A 21660-nucleotide genomic window follows, 5' to 3' on the forward strand; every position below is an offset into this window, starting at 1 on the left:
TGTGCTATACAAATAAAATTTGATTGATTGATTGATTAAATGGGATGTGCTGGAACAGAGATACATCTAAAACAGAGCATTGGTTCCTGAGGACCAGGGTTTGGGAACCATTGCGTTACACAATCAGCTCAATCATCAGTTCAAATATGAATGTTGCCTTTACTGTCCTGCTGCCACATTACCACATCTAAAGTCCTGTGATCCAGGTCAGCAAAACCTGAAAACAAAGTTTCAACACAAATTGTTAACCTTAAACTCCTCCTTGGAGCCCACAGCTTCATTTGCTGCTTCACCATGTGATTTACAAGTTCTGATTGGCTGTAACTGTGCACTGGACACAACTTCCAAGTTTAGCTGTAGAGAATGAGCAAGGTTAGATGGTGGCAAAGCTCTCACCAGCTGTACAGATCCACAAACTTACGCTTTAAATAAACATAACCCTGAGAAAGCTCCAACCCAGGATGATTCTGTAGGAAGTAGTGAAGGCCTCCCTCATCTGGAGAAGAAAAACAAAACAAAACATCAGACAAAATCTATTGGAACACACAGAAGAGGCTGGGTGGAGCATGGGCAGACAGGCTTCATATGGAGTGAAATCTAACAGTCATCTGCATAACAGTGTAAAGAGATGTCATGGTTTCTCAAAACTGACCCTAAAGAAAGCAGATCGATGAAATAAGGAGAGGGCCAAGGACTGAACCTTGAGGACACCAAAGGTTTTCTGTTTGAACACAAAGAGTTCTGCAGCTATGACCCAATCCAGTCAATGCTGCACCTTTAAAACCCGATCCAATGTTCTAAGAACATGTGAACATGAACATAGAACATTGTGTTCAACAGGATCACAGGTGCTTGTTCATATAAATATACTCTCATGTCTGTCTCATTCGGAGCTCAGATTGGTGTAACAGATTTCCAAAGACAGTTAACTTTCTGATGAAAACTTTGAAGAAAACATGCTATAGTTGTGTGTGATTCTTGGTTGTATGAAGAGTTTTGGTAGTTCTAGTATATTTTAGTAAATTCTGTTGGTACAGTAAACAGTTTTCAGAAGATGGTATTGTATTGAGATATGTGTGAAAGGGATTGGCAAAAATTTAATTCAAAACCAACTGTCATCTTAACATTTTGCACAGTGTTTTGTCTCATTGCTAGTTTTGCTAGGCGAGGCCCCAGCAACTCATGGTTGGACCTTTTCCAGATTTCCTTTGCATATTACTGATCATTTGTTTTCTGCAAGCAGGTGTATGAATGGACTTTACATGCAGACGACGTCTGGCGTCACAGTCTGCACCTTCGAGGGACCAAACTTAGACATCCAAACACGACCCAGAAAATACGTCGTTTGTTCTCTGGTTTTAATATAGTTTTTTTCTGCTAATCCTCTAAACCGACAGAAAAAGCTATGCTATCCCCTTCTGACGAGGAATGGCACACCGGACGGGCTTCCGGTCCATACCCAGTATGATGCTCCTGTCCTCCGCCGACAGACTGAGATACCAGCGCAGCAGCTCCGTGTCCGTCAAAGCCAGGTAGTGATGAGCGTTCACCAACTCTAGAATTGACCTGTGCCGAGAGCAGAAATAAACCTTCACGTCTCTTCCTTATGACCATGGGAAGAACAATATAGCTTTACCTGCGCAGCAGGAGCTTCCGGCTCTCCTCTGTGTAAGCAGAAACCACATTTAGTTGGACAATAAGACACAAACTAAACTACAGACCTTTACAGCCTCACTGTTATTAGCAAACTACTTTTAGCCCACCTCGTGACTTTAAGGGAACTTACTTGCGTTCGAATGTTCCCAAAAGTAGCATGGAGGTGTTACAGACTGTGTCAGCGAGTGAGGTGGCGCCAACACGGCGGGACAGTCCACGACCCTGTAAACTGACCGGGGAACAGGCTCCTCGTAGTACACCGTGGCGTGTGGACCGGGCCAACCAGCCAGACACACAGACGAGGGATGGTTCGTCAACAAATGCAGGTCTGCGGGGCTCGTGGTCCACACAGCGTCTCTCTTGGAACGCAGCATCATTAAACGAAGTCAATTTGGCGTTAATTCCCCCTTAACTCTAAAGGCTAACTCTTGTTACCCAGTGTTTTGTCTTTGTGAAAAAATAAAAATAAATAAATAAATACAAATTAAAAATAGTTGTTTAAGCCGACAGGAGCTTCAATGTCAGCTTGGAACCTAAAGCGAGGTTGGTCACGTGACCACACCGTGACCTACTTGTGGGTTAATGAGGAGAGGCCGGAGTAGTCTGTTCCCCGAAAGGTGTGGTTGTGTTGCGTTGGGGCTACGAATATTAGGTGTCAAGTTTTGAGATCCTTTTGAGAAAATAACCTAAATACCAGAAATGGCAACGAGGATGCATTTCATAAACAGTGTAATTAAAGTTCAGAATAAATAAAAGGATTTTTTGTCCATAATTTTTGCTTTTCAGGGATTCTTGAGAATAGGGAGAAAATGGGTTTAAGTTTCCACCAAATTTTTAAAATTATTCCTCAAGCTTATGTATTCAAATATGACAAATAATGTTTTGAAAATGTAAAGATGCTAAGGTTCCCAGTTGCAACATTTTTTGAAAATTACATTTTTAATGGACTTGACCCAGAACTTTGTCATCACCATCTGACAAAAATAAAAAATAAAATAATTCTTTAATGACCCCATTAGTGATATTTTTGCTCAGTTTTACTCAGAGATAAATGCTTCTCGAGAAACAAAAAAAAATATTATTTAAAACAAAAACCAACATAAAGTCCATCTGATGGCGTTAACAGTGCATGACGGAGTTGACACAGATTTTAAATTTTATTTTTATGTCTCACGGTGTTGACAAAAACTTGGCACAAATTTCAATGGAGTTGGAAAATACATATAAAATATTTTTAATTAAATTTATTGATACTTTTATAATTATTTATTTGAATACTTCTACTTAATTGTCATAATATATTAGTATTCTTTTAATTGTTTTAAACTATTATAATGCATTGAGTTCTGCTCCAGGACAAGGGATTTTAAAGACACCATCCACCTACCACAATGTTTAAAATACAAAATATTCAGCAAACACCAGGAAAATATACATTGTTGTGCTCACATGACCCAGTTTAGTTTAGTCAGATATTTGAAAAAAATATATTTTGTGTATATTTTATTCAGATTTTGTGCTTTATCCCTGTTTTGTCCCTATTCTCAAGAATCACTGTTTTAATACTGATTGCATTATGTGACCTTGTAGATGATCCAGCAAGACTGCTTGTTTGCTCAACCAGGAGTCAGAATCACAAGCCACCATAAGGGATATCTGCATTTTGTTGTGAACCTTTTTGTTTGGAGCAATCCAACACAAAGAGTTAAAACATATCAGAGCAGCCTTTGTCCTCGTCTCCCACGCTGCACCCACCACATTCAGAAACAGAGCTTCTGCTCCAGCGTGGAACAGCGTGTTCATCTACTGCAGCACCTCTCCATGCTCTGCTGAGGGGCCAGTCCTCTGCTGCTGTGACTGATCATACAGATAACACTGAATCCAACAGAAATAAAAGTTTGCCTCCTACACGTGCTTGTGTTCATCAGCAGTGAGGAGAAGCCGCAGCTGCAGCTGGTGACTGATTGTGTTAAAGCAGGGCTTTTGGTAGTAACTACTTGCATTTACTCAATTACATTTACTTCAATAAGTTTTTTTGGGAAAAGTGTGTAGTTTTACTATGCTAAATGTTTTACTTTTACTTAAGTATTGACTAAAATTTCTGGATACTCCACCCTATGAGAGTAACTTAACTTAATGAAGAGTTAGCTTGTTCCAACCAAAAAATCACCAGACACAGACACTCACCTGCAGGTTTTGTAAAAGTTTTATATTGAAAGATATTGATTTGGGAAAATGTTTCTTTTGCCGGTCTCGGTCTGTCTGATTTTAATTTCTGATGATTCAGTTTTGAAACGATCGATGTTTCATAATGTCAGTCGAAAAGTATTTCACCAAATACTTTTTTTCCCTCTTATTTCAGTAATTTCTTGGATGGCTGCTTTTTTACTTGGGTAAAAATATGTTGAAGTACTAATGCTCTAACCTGAGTACATTGTTTCGGGTTGTCTGCCCACCTCTGGTGTTAACACAATGCAGAAGAGGAAAAACACCACCAATGACATCAGAAATGTAATTGCTGCTGTCCAATCTCGGAGGGTTTCTGTTTGGCCTATCCTAAACTATCCATCATGTCAACCTGAGGAAATATTCAGGGCAGGACTGGATGTCGTAGCAAGGCGACGGTGGTTGGAGGGGTGGGGAGGATGCCAAGTAGGATGCCTCTTCTTTCCAGCATGACTATAATTTTCAAAGTGACCTCTGAGGAGAGGTGAAGAGAGACTCCCAATTTACTGGTCGATCTATGTTCTCACCCTCACCTGGTCACAAAATTTAGTTTATGACTGAAAGAAGTTGTCTCTGGATGCAACTGACCAGAATGTGTTTCCTCTGAGCTGCACAGGAGGCTTTGGCATCTCGGTCGCCTCCCTCAAGAGATGTTTTGTGCAGCAGTTGGGAAGCAATTTTTGCTAAAGGCGCTCCTACAGGCTATTGAAAGCTGATATGAACTTTTATCCAATTCTCTTTCTATTTACAGTCAGTTTTTTTGTCTTAAGTAACGACACTGTAAAATCCTTTGAGTGTTTTCACAGGTGAATTTAGAGTTCAGTCATTCTTGAGCCTGAGAAATGAGTGTCGCACTAAGATGAGAGCAGGAATGAAAAATGTCCACTAGAGGGAAGCCTCGTTCAACCCACAGCAAATCCGTGCCGAGAGGAGATTTTGAAATATAGAGATATCATGTGGGTGGTACGTGTGTTTTTGTGAGAACTCGGTGATGCCTCAGAGTTCAGGCCTCACTAGGGTCCTTCACATTGTGTGAAGAGAACAGCTGGAGAGAGTTCAGATGTTCTCTTCCCGTTAATGAGTGTGTGAGTCTCCCAGTGTTTCTGCAGGATATGTGTGAAACCAAGTTATTGTGGAGCTTCCGCGCTTTGTTGGTGAATCAGTGGTTCTCCTGGTCACGTGATTTAATCTGTGCTGTTAAACTTGTGGCTCTCCGCTGTGTCAGCATTGATTATCTGCTGGATTACTTTCCTCTAATAATGTGCAGACCTAAACCTTCAACCAGGATGTGTTCTGCTCACCATAACGCACTGACAGGCTCTGCCAGGCCTGGACTTGGAGACCAATTTAAGAAATGTCAAACCTTTTTGACTGGACAATAACTGCCCATTCTAGAGGCAAAAATTCTGTAAAATCCTAAAAACTCACCTATGTAGATGTGGAACATTGATCAGCTTATTTGATGTGTATCGATTGTTTTGATGATGACACGATGATGCAATGTCAGTTACACAATTGTTGACTGTATGCACTTTGAACTGCCTTGCTGCTGAAATGTGCTATACAGATAAAAGCTGATTGATTGTAAATGAGAGCAGTGTTACTGAGAACTAGTCCATATCAGAATCCAATGTATTTCTGGTGTTACATGGATGCACAAAGTAGCAAACGCCAATACTATATGATGATGCAATAAATACGCAAAATGACAATGTCAATAACTAGAACCTCAGCCTCTTACTGGTGGGTCTGAACTGGACCTGAAGTCATCAGCCATCAGTGTTCAGAGCAGATGGACAAACGCTCTGATAAAATATTTGTTGCGAGTGCTGGCAGAAGCTGTGCTCACACACAAACACACAATATGAGGGCAGGGCAGCTCCCCAGAGGGCACTAAAAGGCCTTTCATAATATTCCAAGGCACTCTGCTCTCTCAATCAATGGCCGATGCCTTCCAGGCGGCGTTACTGGAGCCCACAGCTCGGCTTTTCCTCTCTGTGGTTTGATAAGGCACTGACTCATCAGCAGGCAGAGTGCTGCGGCCGTCAACACACTTTGATAGCCTATCAGATGTCATCATGCTCTTCACTTCATCACCAGCTGAAGCAGCAGCGGTGCCACAAGCCAGGCTCTGCAGCTGCAGGGCAGGAGTTCAGGGGAGACGGAGGGAAACAAACCTCACAAGATGGCTGCTGAAAGGCCACAGGACTCACCTCGGCCCTCAGCTGCTGTTCACATTACAACAAATACACACGCAAACACACAAACGCACTTCTTCACAGTTTGTGAAGGAGAAGAAGAAGAAGTGACACTGGGTTTCTGCACTCAGATTTTGGCTAAATGAGAAATTTTCCCTCAATCCCAGTTAGCTATATTCCACTGGAAATCCCATATTCAGCCATTTTTCCACATTTTCCATCTCTGTCAACTTTGCCTTAAAAGGCTCCATAATTTCTCATCACTTTCAGATTTACTTCAGAGTCTTGAGTCTCGCCTGTGCTACAGCTGCCATATTTTATAGTCTGCTTTGTTTTTCTTCCAACATCCACCCAGGCATTTAATTAAATTAGCATCAAAATAATATGACATCATATGATGACTCACTTCCCATCAATGTATAGAATTTGAGTTAAGATAATTGAAAAATATTTAATCAGAATAGTGGATTCCAATGAGACTCGTCAGATTAAATGCACTTTTTGAAAATAGCCTTTAAGCAGGTGTTAAATTAACTTTGCATTTCTGTATTGAAAAATGTTTTTAATGGTCTGATGTGATCTTCTACATGCAAGTCAACAACCTGCCTGTCCCTCACTTGGCTCACTGGGTCTTTTGTCTGGAGTGTGCTGTGTCCTTGGTCACTTGAATCATGATGGGATTGCTTATGTGAATTCTCTGAAATGATTTTCAAAACAGGGTAAGATTTGCTTGAAAGTTGGAAACACAGCCCTTTGGTTCAGTATTGGTTTCCATCTTTTAGCTAAGATGGCTTCCATCACTCCTCTTTCAAACCATCAGTTAGTTGTCTCTGTCCACAATCTGGACGTCTTGGTCGTTGAACCACTCTTAAATCCAGTGGTTTCTGCATTCATCCAGAGCCAGAGTCCTACAATTTTTAGATGTGTCTCTTGTGCTACAGGCTTGAAGTCAATGGCTAAACTGCCTCACCAATATGCAGTCAACTCTACAGAGCTCTGCTAACTAGTTAACATTGGAGCCAGGAGTACCGAAGCAGAGAGAACGTTGTAGAACCCCGGATCTTGAGGACTGGAGTTTGACACCACTGCCTTCAATCCAGAGGTGGGCGGATTACTAGATCATTAACTTCACTAGCCTTTTTGGAAAATATGTACTTTTTTTTTTTTTTACAAAATATTATTATGCTGCTGCTTGTAAAATTAATGGATACTCCCTCCAATACAAGTAACTTAAATTAAGAAAGAACAAACATATTTCAATCAAAATGTCTGAGACTCAAAGCTACAGATTGTTTTGAAATGTGACTTTTCTAATGTTGTTTTCTGTCTGCTGAGCCTGTTGGGTCACTTTCAGATCAACAAAACACAGTAAACACTACATAGTGTCACTGGTACTACATTATCTTGTTCCTAAATACTACGTGCTGTAAGTATTAATTGTAAAGTTTAATATTTAAAAAGTGTTTTTGAAAGCAAGTTTTTTTTTTTCCTGAATGTTATTCAGGAAGAGTAACATTCATTGCTAGACTTACTTGAGCACAATTGTTAACAGCAGTGTTATAACTTGGTTGTTAACTCAAAATCAAGAGAAGAGTTGCTTCCTTTGGCGAAAGGGAGAAAGTTTAGTGAACCATCTTTGCCCTTTTCAAGTTAGCGTCTAACTTCAGCCTCTGAAGATGCTGCTATCAGAACAGATTACTCTTTAACCTCCTTCTACACCCGCACTTGTCTTTTGATACTTCAATATTTATAGCTCATTCTGTGCTCTCCCTCAACTCATTCATATTTCATTAGCTTCAAAACATGTTTGGCCCTTCTTTGTTGGCTTTATGGTGCTGGTGGAGATAAAAAAAAAAAAGGTATAAAAGTGCATCAAAGTAACTAAAAAAGACCTTCTTGCCCCTCTGAGGGTCCGATGCTGTGTGAGCCGGGCTTGAAACTGAACTTATCCTCTGCAGTTGGCTCACCAGACATTGCTCTTCCACAAAGAATAATCATTTACCCAGAAATGCATGAGCAGTGGTGAGGAGAGGCATGTGACCCAGAAATCAGGCAGGTCAGACCTGAGGAGTCAGTCAGCTGACTGCTGGCAGGGGGAGGAGGGTCAAAAGACGAAACAACAGCTCTGCAGGCAGTGAAGCATCAAGGAGCTTTAATTGTACCCAGTACAGATCATCAGAAACTCAGCAGTGTAAGAAACACATTGTGAGGGGGGGAGGGGTGGGGGGGATGAAGGGAGAGCCTGTACAAACACAGATCCTTTGATGAGATCATCATCCACCTCTGGTGGATTTCTGGCCTTTTCCACTTTCTCACAGTTTAAAGCAGGAGTATGCAACTTTTATAAATAATGTTTTTTTTTGTTTTTTTTTTTAGTTTGTTTTTTTTACATATTTGTTAAAACTATCACCATGTCGTGACAGGGTAATATGGGACAGAAAATCTTTTTCCTATGGACTTGCTGTCATCTACAGAAACATACTGTTTTGTCAGAAACAGCCAATCAGAGCCAGGAGGAGGGTCTTAGCGCTGTCAATCACCCTCCCCCTTTGCTCTGCTACACTATCACAACAGAGCCTGTCATGAATGCTAAGACTAGTTAGCATGGCTACTGATGACAGCAGATAAATGGTAAGTTATCTCTCCACCATTAGCAGATTGAGCAGCAAGTAGAAAAGGATGATCAACAGCGCTCCTCCAGGCTCTGATTGGTTGATTTTGGTTGGGAGTGGTGCATTTCTTCAGACAGCAATAATAGCTCAGGAGGGGTGGAGGAGATCAGTCTTTTCACATCTGTCTTAAATTATAGTGACAGTTTCAACAAATATGCAAAAAAAAAAACAACAAAACATATTTTTGTAAAAGTTACATGTTGTAGCTTTAACAGCTAAACAACACGTTGTCATTCAGCCTCCAACCTGAAGCCCAAAAGCAGTAGTAGTAACATCATTATAGCCTGCACTGTACAGCTTACACATTTAAATCAGAACCAATGCAGCCTTATAGCAAAAATATATACTTTATATAAGTTTGTCTTTGCCTGAATTCCGAAAAAAAAGAGCATATAAACAAATATCTTTGTCCAGATCCAGTAAAGAGATATGTCAGTGGAGTGGTTCCAGCAAGCAGAAAGATGGAGGTCCACAGAGGGGCCCCGGAGGACGCCGGTGCCGCCACGCCCCGGGTTGTGTTTGCATGCAGCGCCCTGATGCCCCTGCCATACTGGTGCATCAGAGGAACGACCACCACGTCAAGTACCCAGATAGATTAGGGGAAAGAAAGGTACCATCTTTATTGGACATGAGACGTTCCCACAGTGATGGCGTGAACCACACACACACACACCAGAGTTCAGCATATTAAAATCTCTTACATCGATGTAAAGAACATTTACAGAGTGGAGCGGTGAGGCCCGCTGAGGCCCGGACAGACGGGAAAACAGCCGGAGTGTTAAACGGTGTTCTTCTATCTACAGAGTGTTTGTCTTTGAGTGAATTCAAGCCCTTTCGCTGATCTTGGATTTCGAATGTGGAGACATGAAAACAGGGAACCCAGAAAGGCAAGTCTAGACAGGACAGAGCTCATGATTTGGCTGCTTCCCAGGAAAACAGATTGTCACAAAGTCAGATGGACAACCACTCCCGCGTTCTGTCAGTCCACTCCAAAATGGTGGCCTTTGACTTTTTCGCTGTTCGGTTTCCGTGGCAACGACAGCCCTGGCCTTGCTGTGCAGAGTTCTGGAGCTACAGAGTCCAGTTCTCCCTCCCCTCACTGCCGCAGGTTCCTCCGAGCTTCCGGAGGCCTCAGAGGGATTTTCCAGGGGGCAGAGGTCGAGCAGAGGTCATTCCCTCCAGGCAGCTCTGCAGGTTCCAGCTGTGGATTTTTCAGAGCTGGCATGAGGAGGAACATTGGGAGTGTCTGCATGTACGTGTGTGTTGTGCATCCGGACACGTGCGAGCCGGCTAGTAGCCGTAGCCATCAGGGAAAGGCAGGGCGGCGGCGCACTGCTCCCCGGCCTCCAGCAGGTAGGGGGCGGCGTCGTCGTAGTGGGTGAGGGGCATGGTGTCGTCCTCCAGGCCCGGCAGGCCATCCACGTCTGCCTTCAGGTTGGGTCGCTGGTTGTCAGGGAACGCCATGGAGAACAAAGCCTCGGGATCGCACACAAACTTGTAGACGTACCGCTCACCCGCCACCTGAGGAGGATCACATGTTGGGTGTGAGCAGAAACAGACCCAAAATCCTCAGTAGAAATGTGATTCTAGCAGGAAACTAGGGATGCACCCATCCACTTTATTCACTTCCGACACAGATATCTTAGGCTTAGTATCAGCTGATCCGATGCAGAAAGACAGTCCAGAGTCGACTTAAAACTTTTCTTTTTTTAAACAGAGACATAAATTAATTGAATTAGAAATGTACTTGATAACTCTGTGCCAGTACGGCACACTCAAATACACCAACAGCTTGTTCAAACATGTAAAAGCAACACAGCTTTAATTTGTTCAGTCAGTGCAGTTAGGAGTAGAACAGCCAAAGTAAAATAAATAATAAAGAAATTGAAACAGGTTGACTGTCTTGGTCAAACATTTAGAGAAACTGCAAGAAACATTCTTTCAAATGGTTCACAAAGTCAAATTAGGATTTCTGAATAATAATAATAATAATAATAAAGCATGACATCACTCAGAAAACAAAATATAGAATTAGACTGAATAGATCCGCCTTTATGGATCGCCACATTGACACGATAGCTGATCTAGACATTGTTTTCAATATTAGTACCGATACAGACACCGATTGATCAATACATCAAATTGTATTTGTATAGCACATTTCAGCAACAAGGCATTTGAAAGTGCTTTACATGATAAAAACACAAAGTCATGCAACATAGAATCAACAATTAAAACATTACATTTAGTCAAAGTGCCATCATTAAATTCTTAATCCATTATGTTTCAAAAGCAACTCCAGTCTTATCAGTCTAGATTTAAAGGCACTAAGTGTTTAAGCAGTTTTGCAATATGGTGGGAGTTTGTTCCAGATTTGTGGTGCATAAAAGCTGAATGCTCAATTACTATTGGATGAGTGCATCTCTACAGAAATCTCAAGGATGGGAAGATTGGAAAACTGGAGCAGCGAGAGAAGAAAAAGGAACGTGCCTTTACCTTCTGCATGATGCCCTTCTCGTAGTAGTAGCGCAGCGAGCGGCTCAGCTTGTCGTAGTTCATGGCGGGTCTGTTTTTCTGGATGCCCCAACGACGAGCCACCTGACACACACCACCGGGACACACACAGACACACACACACACACGTAAGAATCGGGCGTTTGCAGGTAGAGGGGCAAACATGGCGGCAGGAAGCAGGCACCGACCTCCTCAGGCTCGATGAGTTTGAACTCCATGCCGCGGCCGGTCCAGGCAATGAAGTGTCCGTTGGCAGGGTCGTCCAGCAGGGTGACAAGGAACTGCCAGAGCTGCAGGGAGCCGCGGCGCTGGTAGGGAGGGCCGTCGCGGTAAGCAGACGGCTCCTGCTTTATTTTCCCTGCAAACGGAGGAAAGAGCGAAGGAGAGGAGAAGTAGAAGAGGAGGCAGAAGGAAGAAGAAGAAGAAAAAAGGCATGTGTGAATCAGAAATGTTCTGCGTCTCAGTTTGGTGAGACATTCCTACCAGATGGACAACAAAATGCACTGGCTGGTTATTATGCACAGGGCCGTGTTCATCACTAACCAACAAGTTACAACCACTTCCATCTGATGGTATGGAGACCAACGCAAAGAAGAACATTATTCTGAGGTGGAGGGAAATCAAACATTGTTCTCATCATTTTCATTCTACTAGTAATACTAATTTACAAATCAATAGTCTGTAATTCTGCTTTACACTAAACAGAGAGTAGGACACTGAAAACTGGAGGGAAGATGAGGAAAAAAAATGTGAAAAAAAATCTAATATATATTTGTTAATCATAAATTTTAAATCACAAGATTAATATCATATATTTTTCAATTGTTATTGTGATATATAAGTTAAAAATAATACATTGAAATGTTATTTGGCATGCTCTTTTATCTGATTGGCTGCCAGTCAAATTCTTCAAGAAACTTTTCCCCTCAGGGTAGAGTAGTTATTGGGACCAGAGGAACCGTCCATCAGCCCTGAGGAACTCCTGACTGATTAAAATCAGAAGGTATGAGGCAGCAAAAGCAAGAAAAAACATTCTAAAAGTTGATGTCTCTTTACATATTTTGTAGTTTTCTCTGTGGTTTGCCAAAGGGAGTCCCTGGCCAGAAGCTAGTGCTGTTAGAGGGACCACTCTAACCCATATTTCTGATTTGATCTAAACCATCAGAGATCAAAGTCTGACGCTGCCACCAGCACAATGGTCTGGTGAAAACAATGTGTAGTGATGCTGCAGCTTTTTCTGTGTATGCTAATGAGTTTGTCCTTGTCTGATCCGAGTTTCTTCCCCCAACGGCTTCTAGCAAACCCAGAACAGGACTTATTTTATGACTTTGAGTATCAGCCTCATCCCTGAGCAGCTTGTTGAAAAACAGAGCAGATTTTTACCTTCTAGTCTTTCAGGAACCACACACGTGTCGTCGAAGTACAGCTGTGGATCTCTGTCATATGAGTAGCCTGAAATGAACCAAGAGGCAAGGCAGCATGAGTCAGATGGAGTGTACACTCAGGCTAAAGAGGCTAGCTGCCTGCTAAGCAGTTTATACAGCAGCTTCCCAGGAGCCGGGGCCAAATGCTGATGTGTGTGTTGCTGCTGATGGCGCCCTCTCAGCAGCTCCACGAGCCACCAGGTTCAAGGTCATAGAGGACATCAAGAAATAACAAACACTTCTGACACACACAGACAACAACTGGGCTCTGCTCACCGTCATGGGGATTCTGGTAGAAGCTTCCTGCTCTCCCAAAGGACGACTGGCAGTTAGGCACTTCTGGAAACAAAACAGAGAGGAGAGCAGGCTTAGAATCTGGGATTAAAGGCTCAGATGAAGCAGGCTTCGTTTGTGCAGGACCACCTGCAGATGGAGCACACAGCAGCCCTCACATGTCTTCTGACTGGTGAAGTTCAATAGGATTAGCTGCATCCTTTCTGTTTTAAGTCTCAATGACAATCAGTAGCATGAGACCTCTCCCTCTTAAGGGTGCGTGCATGTTTTCGGCAGGAAGCTTCCCCTCCAGCCTTTAGGACCACTTCCTGTCCACTCGTGATCAATTTGAAGTTTTCCTATTACTTCCTCGACCGCTGTGCTCATGCTGAAAGGACAACTGGCTCCTGGCTGAGGAGCTTGACGTGTGCTCCCTCCATGCAGAGCTACGGCGCTGTGGTGACGTGGGTATTTAAAGGCCATAAGAGGATTTGTCATTACATCACAGGGCAGCACAGGCACTCGGCACAAAGCGAATCGGAACAAATCAGTCAGCGTGAGAGAAAAGTTTCTGAGCTTCAGCATAGAGGAGGGAGGGATAGATACATCAGGGCCAGAACAACAGCTGGGCTGGTGGGCGTCCGGATCCAACCATCCTCCGCCAGTCACTCTTGCTGCGTCCATGCCTCTCTGTCAGGATTGTTTGTTGCGAGAAGGAGAAGAACTGGCACCGTGCGCCCCCTCATGTGCCGTTTCAAAAGAGAAGAGAACTTGGCCTGATGCTAACGATCAACTGAAGGGCGTCCGTCCCTCTGAGGACACCAGCCTGGATCTGTTCTAGAAACCTTAAATTCATGATGCTAAAATTAAGGTCTTAAAAAGCCAATAATAACATTAAAATAATGTATGTTGGTCACATGTTAGGCTTAAATTTTGTCATGACAGGACGGTTTAATCTTAAACACTGCATGTAGTTTTTTTTTAATCTTGTGGGACTTTTCTGTCTGGCAAAAGTTTGAGTTGCGTGCAGATCTTCATTGCGTTCTGTTGCTCAAGACGGCTGAGGCTACTGGTAACTGGCGGCTAATATGTTGTTGCTAGATAACCATTTATCTGTGGCTTTGTGTCTATCATGGGTGATGGGCCTGATAAATGACAGCAACAAGTGAAAATTATTGCCATTGGGGTGAGAACCAACACACAGGAGGCAGCGCCGACGACAGCCACAACAATTTGAACTCTTTTCAACTTTCTAGTGTCTTGTCGTGTGCCCGTCTATGTGTATGAGCTCAGCATTTCACCTGCTTGAATGTCATCAGTCGTTTGCCTGTAAGAGAGCACGTGATTGTGGCCTCATCATTCAAGTTCCATAGGAAATGAATGGAGAGGCAGCGGCGTCGCCTCCTGTCTGTCGACAACTTTTAACTCATATTTATTTGTCTGTTTTTGCCACTGACTCACTCATGTTGCCAACCATGCGAAGCTGGGTCTGTGCTGCGCAAAAGAACTTCTATCCTTGACACCACAGGGCTTAAGGCGGTAGATAGATAAGGCTATAGATGCAGTATGACAATGAGAAGTATAAGGGTGCTGCCAAGAGCCACAATGAGACCCCAAAAATGTCACAATTTTTGCTGTGCTTGACTGTAATGCAGCAGGATCACCAAACAATCCCTGTATTTATAGTTCTTTTGGTCTTCAAGGTGGCATTAAAAACTTCTTATGAAGTCTTAAATTTGACTTGCTGAAACCTGGTTGGAAACATATTTACTAGTTGCTCTGAGGCTCCTCCTGACCAGCACACCTGACTGTGGCGGGACAAACAGCACCTGCGTGTCCAGGCCGCTACTGCATGTTAAAACTCACAGTCATGTGTTGATGCCAAGAACAAACATGGCCAGGCACATTCCTCACCCAGCCCCCCCACTGCACAAAGACTGCAGTCAGAGCACTGCTGCTCACCAGAGTCGAAGCAGAAGTCACGAGGCTCCTGTTTAATGGCCATGGGGTGGAACGCGGCCTGACGGGGGGGCACCATGGCGGGCACGCCCTGCTCGCTGTACCGAGGGTCGATGAGCTCCTGCTTGAAGCCCTGGGGAGGCACCGCCACCAGAGGCTCTGACATTTGCCGGTGGTACGGGGGGCGGCCGTCACGCGGCAGGCTGGTGCTGCTGGGGGGCGTGGCCAGGAACTGGGGGTGGCTTTGGCTCTCAGATGGGGGATAAGGTATGCACGGCTCTGACATCTGCCTCTGGAACCTAAACACAGAGGAGAGGACATCTGTGTTGAAGGACGGCTCACAAAGACATGGAATGAGACAGTGAGGACACAGTGGGGTACAGAGCTGGGGGGGCTCACCTGTGCTCAGGTGCGAAGCTGTTAGCATCCTGGCTGAGGGGCACGCAGGGCACAGCGAAGGGGGGGCTGTGCCCCAGGACGGCCTGCTGGTTGGGTGGCTGCTGTAGTGCACGCTGCGCCGGCACCGGGGTCTGATTGGCTGTGTGGGAATGAGGAGGTGGGGTCTGCGTTAGAGCCGTGCTGGTGGGGAGGCAGGGAGAGACCGGTGTGGAGGGGGGGGTCAATGGCTTGAATCCAGGGGTTGGCTTTCCATTGCAGGCACTGTGGATGAAGAGATGAAGGAATGAGCTGATTGGATGACATTCAGGGCGCTCTGCAGACAGAGTCGGTCATACCTGTAGCTGTAAAGGCACTTCTCTCCGTAGGGCATGGGACTGCTGTCCTGGTGGCAGGGGGACAGGTCCTTGGTGGAGGTCAGCTCTCGTTTGATCTTGGTTGGCGGAGGCCCATGAAACATCACTGCACAGGAGACAATGGAGAGCATCAGAAAAGCTCCAGCCATCAACAGATGCTATCTGCAGCGCGTTGGGGACTGACGGCTAAATGGACGCGTGGCCAGCGTCTGGATTCCCCGACTGACAGAGACACTTAGCAGGTCTTTATCATCTGCTCCAATCACAGCTGACGCTGCACCGCAGCATGACGGGAGCTGCGCTCAACATGCAACGACCATCAGAGCTCCCATCTGATTCCCATTAGGGCTGGCCAATAGCAGCACTCATGAATCAGAGCATGAATGATTTGCTAGTCGTTGTGCTGTAACCATTAGACACCGGCTGCAGCGCTCCGTGGATCGGCTGCAGTTTCCGGGGCGCCACATAATAGCCACAGAGAAACTGGATCCTGGAGCAGCGCGGCTGCAGGAGCTGAATGAATTATCCAGCAGGCTGATGGACCTGAGTGGAGCCAACGTGAGCATGTGAGCTCCTGTGTGTGCGCCTCACGCCGAGGTGGAAGTAACCCGGAGATTAGGCATGGTGGACAAACAAACTTCACTCCAAAGGACATATCAGCCAAGAGACGGGGGGCTATTTAGTATTGACAGATGGCAAACACTTAGCCTGTGACAGGATGCATTATGGGACACAGTTTGTAAAGTTACACAATAAAGAATGAACAGCAGTAGTTTGGTTAATTTAACCAGTCAGAGAGAGAAAAAAAAAGTAGTTGTTCATTTTTCAAAGTCAGATTTTAACCATTAACTATATGTTCAATTCACAAACCAAATATTTAATTTCCAAACTAAACATTTAGCTGTTAGTCTAAATATTTATGAACAAACAAAAACTTCACTCCAAATGACAATATTTAGCTTGCTAACTTAATATTTAGTTATTATTGTAAATATTTAGCTGAAACAATCTAGTTGTTTCAATTGAAACAACTAGATTAGTAAACAAATCTAGTTGTTTCAGCTAAATATTTGTTTACTAAATATAGTAAACAAATATTTAGTTTGTTTACTAAATATTTAGTTTAAAATGAAATGTCTAGTTTGGAAAATGTATATTTCATTTAAATATTTAGTTTGGAACTTTATTTGTAATTTTTATAAATGTATGAATAACATGGTGAAAATATGACTTTTGAAAAAAAATGGACACCCACATTGTTTCTATTTGACTAAATAAACCAAACTATCGCTGCTCATTTTGTACTGTGTAACTTCACAAACAGCACCCCATAATGCAGTTCTACAATGAAACAAGCTCGAGGATAATGCCGTGGCAACCATAGGGGTCAGATGACTGCATATACAGTGTGAATCTACCTGTACAAACAGCCTGGAAGAGCAGCTGTACAGAAACACAAACAGGACTGTGAAGCTGGAGGTTAGTTTAACCAGAACAACCACACCCTGTCATCACCTCCCACGCCTCAGAGCGACAGAGGAGGGCCAGTGAAGCTCCACTGGTTCTGGTTCAAACGTGTCAACAAGCTGCTAAAAAGCAGGTTTTAGTAGAGGGGAGGGGCAACAGGAGTCCGGGGGACGAGGAGGACTGCTCCAAAGCAGCTCCAACCACTGGATTCTAGCAGCACCCGAGGGATCTGAGTGTGAAACTGTGTGAAATCAGATTAGGACCTTGGCTCATGTGATGCCCCATGCCACTCGGCTGATTAAACTCAAAATGGAGGAGGCGGAGGGGAGAAGGTGGGAGCCGGGGGCGAGGAAGTCTAAACATCCAGAGCTGGAAGCCGAGCATGCAGACCCAGGTACTTACAGCTCTCTGACTGGAAATCTGGGACAAACTGCTCATCGTCGGGCACTTGGGCTGTGGAGATACAGGAAGACGGCACAAATGTCAATACACCACACACACACACACACACTGGAGTGGAGACACACTCGTGACTAATTTGCGTAAAAAAGTGAAGCAAGAAAGAGACAAAGACGGTCTGAGTCAGCCCTTTATCCTCTCAAGGACTTTGCTCTTCTTGTTCCGCTTGCCAGCTCGAGAAATAAAAACGTTGGACATTCTAACCCAGTTAAAGTTTAATGTTCCAAACGGCTGCCTGAACTTTTTAAATCACAGCCCAGAGGAGTGAGCCTACCTTCTGCGATCCAGATCTCCTGCAGCTGACTGAGATCTTGAAAGAGTTCTGGAAGTCAAAGGGAGAAAGACATTAACTGCAAGTCATCCGACATAAAAACAAACAAAAACAAAAAACAACAAAAAAAAAAGGGACCAGAGCTCTCACCTTCTGTGTCCTGGGCGAGTTCTGTGTCCACAAACTTTCTCTTCCTGTCGTTCAGTGGCCGGGTGTTGGGCGAGTCGTCTGCTGCAGAATTCTGAGAGAGATGAACAGAAACCATGACGACCAGCAGCAGCAGCAGCAGACACCACTTCCATCAGCTAATGGGGCCGATGTGAGAGGCTGGCAGCGAGGCAAGTCCACTTACACTGGGTGGGACCATGAATGGGACCTGCTGGTCGTAGAATCTGTCCATGCTATCTGTGGGATGGCACTTCCAATGTGGGAGGGAGGCGGAGGCAGCCACGTGTGGATTCGCTGAAGCTGGGACAAAAAAAAAAAAAAAGACAAAGAAAGGTGAAACAAATCTCCGGGTACCAAAACTCCTCTGCGCTCTGGTTGACCTTGACGTACGACCTCAGCCCACGCAGAATGACGCCTCATTACATGGAGCTGCGTTCTGTTGTGATGCTACAACAAACCCACCCTCTTCCTTCAGCTCTGTGTTTAACCAGCAAACAGAGGGACACATGCAAGGCGCTTATATAATCAGCAGCTCCTTTCCACTGTAATCAGCTTCCAGGATCTTTAGTGAAAACCCTTAGAGATGCTTCCAGCTCAGCAGAATGTGGGCTGGGCGCTACATCACAAAGCTCCAGACCAAAAAAAGTCAGGTCAGGGGGCTGATTAACCCCTGGAAAAGGCTTGAGGAAGTCATGGGGTGACGATGCCAGTGTTACACCTGGCCGTACCAGAAGTCCCGGCCGGCTGCCTTAAACACACAGCACTGCAAGCTTCGCCGGGTTGTAGCGCTGCCCCGTCCTCACCCAGCGCAGCGATGTGACTCAGTCCTCTATCTCCTGGTAATGGATGATGAATAAAGGATGGCCACTGGGCAACAATTACAGCTGCCAAGAAGAAGGTTAGGGCCCCGCACTACGCACGGAACAAAACTTCAGTTGTAGCCGCATATTGCTTTACTAGTTTGACTCCTGGGGATGTGGGAGAAAAAAAAAATAAAAAATTGAGTCAATTAGGAAATCAAATCCTGAAGCATGGCTGGACCAGAAGATGTTCTGTAGACATATAACAGAATTATTGTTACTGTATTTTAGAAGTGAATTACATAAAATATACTAGTATTATAATGAATGTGTTTGTCTGATATGATTAAAGGGCAATTTCACAGTTTTAAGGAATTTAGTCCAGTTTTGCTTGGGGCTATTCAGAAACTAAAATACTTCCACTCTACTCAGACCAGGAATATTTGATTTTACCAAGCCTGCCGCATTTTATTAATTGCATGACTAATTAAAATGAGCTCAAAAATGATTGTTATTTTTTTCAAGGGCAGTTTTGTTTACAAAGACATTGTAATCCATTTTATTTCCAGTTTCTGTTTTGTGTGTTTTTAAAAAAATTGTTTTTGGTTCAGTTTTATTTTGGATATGTGAAATGACTTTTTGGTATTTAGTCCACCTTAGATTGACTCCTGCTAGAAAAGAGACAGATGTCAGATGAGTCTATGAACACACTGGCCAACAGTTATGCTGTAAGTGATCAAGTTTAATATATTGCAGATATATTAAACAAATAGTTTCTGTTAATTCCTTAAGTAAGTTTTTGTTGGATTTTTAACTATGTTGTTTAATGTTTGGTCTTTAAGTTGTTATCCTTCTGAGAAGAAATCATTTCTATCATCTAAATATGTAGGAGCACAATTGCTAAATTTCATACATAATCCTGACATAACACTTTACAGTCTGCTAGAAAATCTCTCAGTCAATGCATAAAAATACGTCACCTATGCACTACTCTGGTTCAAATACAAGGTGAGTGTTTAATGGAACAAAACTTTTGCAGATTTGTCAGGCTAATTTACCAAATACAGACAGGTCGATTGGTGTTTACTGAACAAGTATCTTTGTTGGTGAGATGGGACCTCCTTGTCATTGCCCCCAATCTTTAGCACCTTCCAGACATCCTCAGTTAGATTCAAGTCGGTGCTGAGCAACTCAAAATGTTACTATTACGTTATCAAGAAGCATGTTGGTTAGATTAAAGCGTTACTCATCTCTGTTTGGGGTATGAATTACACTGGGCTTATCTGAGGAATCCTTCCATGGCTCGACTAAACACCAACAGGACCCCATGTACGGTGGTCTAAACACGGGTTTATATGAGTAAGCTTTTCACAAAAAACTGTATTCTGCGGCGAATCTAGTATGACCAAAGTACCGCTACTTTTAAACTAGATCCGATCAAGAGTAGTAATCGAAAACAATGAAATATAGTCCTTTATTCAAATAAATCGGACACTAACCTCAGCAGCACAATTAGTCTTTAGCATCCGCTTTAAACCGAACCTGAGGAAGATCAAAAGTGCGCCACAGTCTCCCGAAAGCAGTCGCAGCTTCACGCGACACAACAGAACTAATATTCAGCAAAAAACACAAACAAACAAAAAAAAAAACACACAACAAAAGGTCACCTCTTCTGTAAAACTTCTGTTTAAGCCGACGGTGGCGGTCCGAAGTTTACTCTGCTCACAACCCAACACACACAGAGACACACACACACACACACACACAGAGACACACACACACACTACCACCTACTGTCCCCCGCCCTTCCCCCAACCCAACCCTCTTGTTTTCTTCAATGAAGTGAAACTCGATCCGTGTGGAATTACAGAGAGGGTGTGTGGGGGGGGGGGAGGGTGATCCATCCATTCATAAAAAAATAATAATAATAAAAAATCACAACCAGCCGTCCAACCGCACAGAAAATCCAAAGCCAAAACACGAACAGAAACATTGGTAAAATATTAAATATAAACCCAGATTTAAAACACAACACGTTGCGATAAACTGTACCTTTACAAGTCGACAACAAAGTACATGTAAATCAAATCAAAGCGTTGCGTCTGTCCGCTGTCTAAAAACTACGAAGCTAAACAAAAAACAAAAAAAAACACGCTTCTCTCAAATTAAACAGTGCAGCCTACCTTCGCCTGTATGTTAAACGTCCTGTATGTCGAGAAAATGCAATAGAAATATCCAAATAAAAGTACAACGTGTCGAAGAGCCGCCAACCCGTCTACGCACTTGCTTTACTGAAGCTTCTCCTCCGACTCACAAAACTTGACTGAGCTTTTTCTGTAATGGCCCGGCGCTTTCCCCCTGCGCTCGAGAGGCATGCAACGGTACACGCTGATTGGTGGGTCGAGTCTGCCCGTCAAACACGCAGCCAATAGCGTCTCCCTGGTTTATGACTTATTCATGAGATGCAGTTTGACCAATCACGAGTCAGCAGTGTCCTATTTTTATGAATGGCTGGATTTCATTCACATTTTTTTTTTCAATCATCGCTGCCAGACGTGTTTGTTAAAGGGCCAGCAGCAGTGGAAACGTACTGGGAGTCAAATCTACAGAACAACACGAGCGTCATCCTGGGTTTCTGTCCTCTCAATCGGCAAATTGGAACATAATTGTACTAACTCGGCATAAGCATGCAAATTTATATTTAACTACTTAGTAGTTTACTCTTCCAGAAATAACATGTACACAAATGCTATAAATTATATGAATCAAAATCTGAAAAACTATTTGAGCAATTTGTGTTATTTAGTTTTCAAAGTTTATG

The 21660-nt window shown here is 43.6% G+C and overlaps 2 protein-coding genes across 5 annotated transcripts in view; both read right to left on the minus strand.

The window, feature by feature from the left end:
* rbm44 (RNA binding motif protein 44) overlaps positions 1-2268 on the minus strand; it is a 14665-nt gene extending 12397 nt beyond the window's left edge. Inside the window, exons 1-4 of the mRNA XM_016680276.1 lie at positions 1787-2268; positions 1637-1664; positions 1460-1566; positions 397-496 (exon numbers count right to left, since the gene is read on the minus strand). Of these exons, the coding sequence (XP_016535762.1) occupies positions 397-496; positions 1460-1566; positions 1637-1664; positions 1787-2033 (482 nt within the window). The 5' untranslated portion in view covers positions 2034-2268. The remainder of the gene's footprint in view (positions 1-396; positions 497-1459; positions 1567-1636; positions 1665-1786) is intronic.
* A 5942-nt stretch (positions 2269-8210) lies between these two features.
* Positions 8211-21177, minus strand: etv5a (ETS variant transcription factor 5a). 4 transcript variants are annotated; one of them, XM_007569268.2, is made up of 13 exons: positions 21023-21177; positions 18224-18339; positions 18022-18112; positions 17875-17922; positions 17544-17594; positions 15657-15780; positions 15322-15582; positions 14926-15221; positions 12967-13029; positions 12650-12718; positions 11455-11624; positions 11243-11350; positions 8211-10273 (listed from the first exon to the last, which is right to left on the minus strand). In XM_007569268.2, the coding sequence occupies exons 2-13, from the start codon at positions 18269-18271 to the stop codon at positions 10043-10045; spliced, it is 1560 nt and encodes a 519-aa protein (XP_007569330.1). In that variant the 5' UTR covers positions 18272-18339; positions 21023-21177; the 3' UTR covers positions 8211-10042. The 4 variants fall into 4 exon arrangements, with proteins under 4 accessions (XP_007569330.1, XP_007569333.1, XP_007569331.1 ...); XM_007569271.2 differs by having other exon boundaries at positions 11249-11350; positions 21023-21176; XM_007569269.2 differs by lacking the exon at positions 21023-21177 and adding an exon at positions 20507-20609.
* Positions 21178-21660: the final 483 nt, after the last annotated feature.

Source organism: Poecilia formosa, unplaced genomic scaffold (genome assembly GCF_000485575.1).
Source record: "Poecilia formosa unplaced genomic scaffold, Poecilia_formosa-5.1.2 Scaffold239, whole genome shotgun sequence".
Classification (NCBI taxonomy): Eukaryota; Metazoa; Chordata; class Actinopteri; order Cyprinodontiformes; family Poeciliidae; genus Poecilia; species Poecilia formosa.